The 4472-nt window shown below is 52.3% G+C and overlaps 1 protein-coding gene across 2 annotated transcripts; it reads right to left on the bottom strand.

Moving 5' to 3' along the window:
* Positions 1-388: 388 nt before the first annotated feature.
* On the bottom strand, positions 389-4472 carry BTG2 (BTG family, member 2). Of its 2 annotated transcripts, XR_001000607.1 has the most exons (3): positions 4240-4468; positions 2339-2941; positions 389-852 (listed from the first exon to the last, which is right to left on the bottom strand). XR_001000607.1 is itself a non-coding variant. In XM_011931801.1 (2 exons), the coding sequence occupies exons 1-2, from the start codon at positions 4379-4381 to the stop codon at positions 2607-2609; spliced, it is 477 nt and encodes a 158-aa protein (XP_011787191.1). In that variant the 5' UTR covers positions 4382-4472; the 3' UTR covers positions 2476-2606. The 2 variants fall into 2 exon arrangements, 1 of the variants encoding a protein (XP_011787191.1); XM_011931801.1 differs by lacking the exon at positions 389-852 and having other exon boundaries at positions 2476-2941; positions 4240-4472.

Raw genomic sequence — 4472 nt, 5'->3', positions numbered from 1 at the left:
GTCTCAGCTACTACTCAAGAGGCAGAGGTGGGAGAATTATTTGAGCCCAGGAGGCAGAGGTTGCAATGAGCTGAGATTGCACCACTGCACTCCAGCCTGAGCGACAGAACGAGACCCTGTCTCAAAAACAAAACAGAAACAAAAAATAAATAAACACACACACACACACACACACAAAACCAGGAAGTAAGGAGCTACTTTTCCAGGGAGGAGGGGATGCTTGGAAATGGCCCAGCCATACAACCAGATTTTTCTTTTATGCCACCCACATGCTGTAGATTGAGTGCAACTGAGGAGAAATACTATTAAACGCAAAGAAAGGATTTGGATCTGAAAGGGAAACGCAAATGTACAATGTGAGAATTTTATCTTCTCTACACCACACAAGTTTATCCTGCTACGTTTTTATTAAAGTAACAAAAAGGTGTACATTTGTCCATAAGCTGTACATTCTTCCATATAAAAACACTATCATACAATGAGTAACCTGTCTTTTCTGTCAGAATAGCTTACAAACATACTACTATTATTTATTTTTACTTAATAGGAGAGACAGGCCTGCTCAACAGTCCAGCTCGGGGGTTTCGTTGTTTTCAAAGTGAACATCATAAAGAAGAGAAGAGAGACAAGATTAAGCATGAGACCATGGGGCTGCTTCTAAAAAGGCAGGGACCTGTTTGCAGACAAGATGCAAGAACACAGCCTGCAGCGATTCACAGCTTTGTTTCAACCCACAAGCCAGAAAATTAGCTCTTGGATCTGTGGGCCCAAAGTGAACTTTAAAGCAATAAAGTCTGGAAGCAGGGTCTGGGAAGGCAATACAAAATGTGGAGAGTTGAAAAGGAGGCAGAGCTGGCAGGAATGGGTAGGGAGAGTGTTTGGTAAATAGCACCTTTGAGTCAAAATTGAGCAGTTAAGAAATCCAGGAAAGGGGACTGGCTGTGGGGAGGGGAACCTGGGGGCAGAGGAAGTGGGGGAAGATTCCTCACTAAGGGGCAACAGCAGGAGGGTGGCCATCCTGGCCAAATGCCCTAGCCCTGTCCTTCTTAAGGTGATTCGGTTTGGGAAACTCGAGGTCTTTTGAGGACCCCTCATCAATGTCACTGAGAAATTGAAGGAAGGGAGTTTCTTCCCAGTGTAGCTTTCCACTTTTCTCCAACCCACAACAGTAAATATTGCACAAGTCTACAACAAATGTGGATTGTACGGAGAGAGACAGCAACCTTTCCCACAGATGCTCTGAGCACCAGGGAGAAAAAAAACAGTGCCCAAGGTTTGGCTTTTATTTAGTGTCGGCCCTGCAAGAATACCAAGTAGTCTTGCAGAACATGGGGCACTCTCCCATTCAGCCAAGGAATACATGCAAGGCTGACCAGCCAGCCATCATCCCAAGGAGAGCAGGAGAGATGGTTCCCTAAGCCCACCAGGGTATCAGGAGGTTCTGAGAGCCAGTTTTCCTCCAGACCCTCCTGGGACCCAGGGGGCATATTGCACAGTGACTGAGAACTCTTGTCCTAGAAAATAGGGTAGCTCCATGACCCGACCAGAAGGGAAGAGGGAGGAGAGGGTTAGAGGAGAGTTGTGCTTTTGAAAAGAAGGAAGTAATAGAGGACCTGGAGTTCCCTGTAGCTTTTGAGCCACCTCTCGAAGGGATCATGGCAGCAGCAACAAGACTTCCATGTGGTTCCAAAAAGAAGAGTTTGGCCAAAAAACATCCCCAGTGGATACTCTTTGGGTCCCAAAATTCCATTGCAAATCACCCCCAAATTATTTGCCACACATACACACAAAGCAGCACTAGCAAAGCAAAGGTTTTGTGCAGAGTTCCCTTCCATCCTAACCCCAGTAACTTCCAGTTCCCTCCTCCCCCCTCAGAAAAAAAACAAAACAAAACACCCCCAAAGCTTTAGATTCCTGGCTGGAAAGCAACATCTATAGGCCCCTGAGGGTAGAATTAGAAACAAGTCATGATGTCAAGAAAAGCTGCTTAGGACAGTAGGAATCAGGAGAGGCCTTTTCACTCTCTGCCCAGGACCTCATTAGAAAACTAAAAGAAATATAAAGTATAATTAAAAAGAAAAAGAAAAGATAACATAGTATTATTTAAGTCCAGGCATGAATGCCCCTGAGTAATAGAGGAGCCAGGGATGCAGGTGTCTGGCTGGGGGAGACAGAGAGTTCTGAACTTGGCCTCCCCCGGGGCAAATCCCAACCTCTCTGTTCACAGTTGCTAATCTTGCTCGCTCCCTCTCCCATCTTCCTGGGGTGCTAGCCAAACGTCTCCCACTTCACCTTGGCTAGGTCTACTCCCTAACAGCTCCCCCTCCTATAGGCAGACACTGGCTCACAGACTCAAGCACACACAACAGTTCTCTCCAAAGGCACCTGGGGAGGCCACTTCCAAGCAGCTCCCTTGAAGGATTTTTTTTCTTAAAAAAAATCTTTTGGTTTTTTTCCTCCTCTTTTCTTAAAAAAAAAAAAAAATATATATATATATATATAAATAGCTCTTCATTTAAAAATACAGTTCCCCAGGTTGAGGTATGTGGTGGCCTGTTGTCACGGCAGCATGAGCACGGCGGCGCCCAGGGCGGGTGCAGAGGGGTCTAGCTGGAGACCGCCATCACGTAGTTCTTGGAGGGGCTGCTCCGGCCCAGCAGCACTTGGTTCTTGCAGGTGAGGAGCCCACAAGAGGCGGCCACTGGGGCCTCCTCGTACAAGACGCAGATGGAGCCGTCCTCCCCAATGCGGTAGGACACCTCATAGGGGTCCACCCACAGGGTCAGCTCGCTGGGCAGCAGCTGGTGCAGCTGGGGCTGGCTGAGTCCGATCTGGCTGGCCACCCTGCTGATGATGGGGTCCATCTTGTGGTTGATGCGAATGCAGCGGTAGCCGGAGCCCTTGGACGGCTTTTCAGGAAACCAGTGGTGTTTGTAGTGCTCTGTGGAGACAGGACCAGGGGGAGATGCCCTGGTTAAAGCAGCTGGGCCATGGATACTACCACAGGGCAGGGAGAAGGGTCAAGGAACAGGAGAGGAAGGGGCCCTTTAAGTAAGGGAGGTGGATTCCTCTGAGTTCCAGGACCCTCTTGCCACTTAGCAGAGAAAATTTTATGGAAGCGGGAGAGATCTGCTTTCCTGCTTCCAGAACGTGTGTGTGTGTGTGTGTGTGTGTGTGTGTGTGTGTGTGTGTTGGGAGGGGATTCCAGAGCTCTGGGGTACTCTCCAGTGGCCAGTGTATTGCTTTTGGCACACCCCCAGTTTCAGGAGGGAAGGGTGTGACTGGGGCTGGCATGTCCAGGCAGGGCCTCTGGAGACCTGTGAGCTGAAGTTTCAGGGCCAGGAAGGCTGCCAACATTGTTGGGTCCACAGCAAGTAATTGGGCCTCCCACCCTGTGTTCTCTCTGCTTCCTTCGGAAGAGTCAGAGAACCTTCCTTAGCAGTGCCCAAGGGAGTGAAAACTGGGTTGTTTTGATGAAACATCTGTTTTTCTCAGAAGGCAGGGTCTGTGTGGGTGCGTTCCCAGATGGCTATCGCTTCCCCAAACTGACAGCAACCAGCTAGAAACAGCTGGGAGAGAGGTCTCTCCCCAGTCAGCGAGCGGGCTGCTTATCTCTTCACCTCCCAACTCGAAGGCCAGCAGGGCAGGGTCACCAGCTACCAGGCTCTCCTCCCTACCATAATAGGTGGCAGATGGCTAAGGAGAACCAAAGAGAACACAAAGGGGGCCCAAATTCCAACTTGAAGCGAGTCAGCAACCAGTGGACTGCCCCAGGCACAGCGCACCCCGACTGGCAGGAAGAATGGCACTGGGACTCCGAGTTGTTGAAAAGGCTCGACTGCACCTTCTTCCCTCATCGGGACCCCTCGGCCGACCGCGCGGCCCGCGACATCCGTCGAGGGTCTTAAGATCCGAGGGTCCAGCGAGGGAGACGAGCCCGTAATGGGACCGGGGCATAAGCTGGGGACTCGGGCTGGCACTCCAGGACCAGGGTCTGCGCTTCCGAGAGCGTGGAGGGGCGCGCCCCATCAGAACAGCCACGGGCCGAGACCCGAGCACAGGGCTGGGGAGGAGGACCCAGGAAACTGGGGACTGCGGGCCGCCCCGGGGGTCGGAGGAGGGCCACCGAGTCCCAAAGTTGCTCCTGTGGGTGACCCTGCCACAGGAGTACAGGAAAGACGGCCCTGGCAGAGAGGGGACCGACCCCCGGTGGCGCCAGGCCCCTCGGCATGCGCTCACCTGTGAGTGCCTCCTGGAGCGCCCCGCTGAAGACCTTAAGCCGCTGCTCGCTCACGCAGCCCCGGGTCCTCAGGAGGCTGGAGAGGAAGCCTACAGCGGCGGCGATCTCCGGGAGCATGTCGGTTCCCTTCCCGTGGCTCATGTCGCGCGCGGCTCGGGCTCAGTGAGAGGTCTCGGGTGGGAAGTACGGGTCCACAACCCAGCGATACCCTGGCCGCTGCTCCGGCTCTGCC

This window comes from Colobus angolensis, unplaced genomic scaffold (genome assembly GCF_000951035.1).
Source record: "Colobus angolensis palliatus isolate OR3802 unplaced genomic scaffold, Cang.pa_1.0 Scaffold91, whole genome shotgun sequence".
Classification (NCBI taxonomy): domain Eukaryota; kingdom Metazoa; phylum Chordata; class Mammalia; order Primates; family Cercopithecidae; genus Colobus; species Colobus angolensis.
This window is presented reverse-complemented; position numbering and strand designations above follow the sequence as displayed.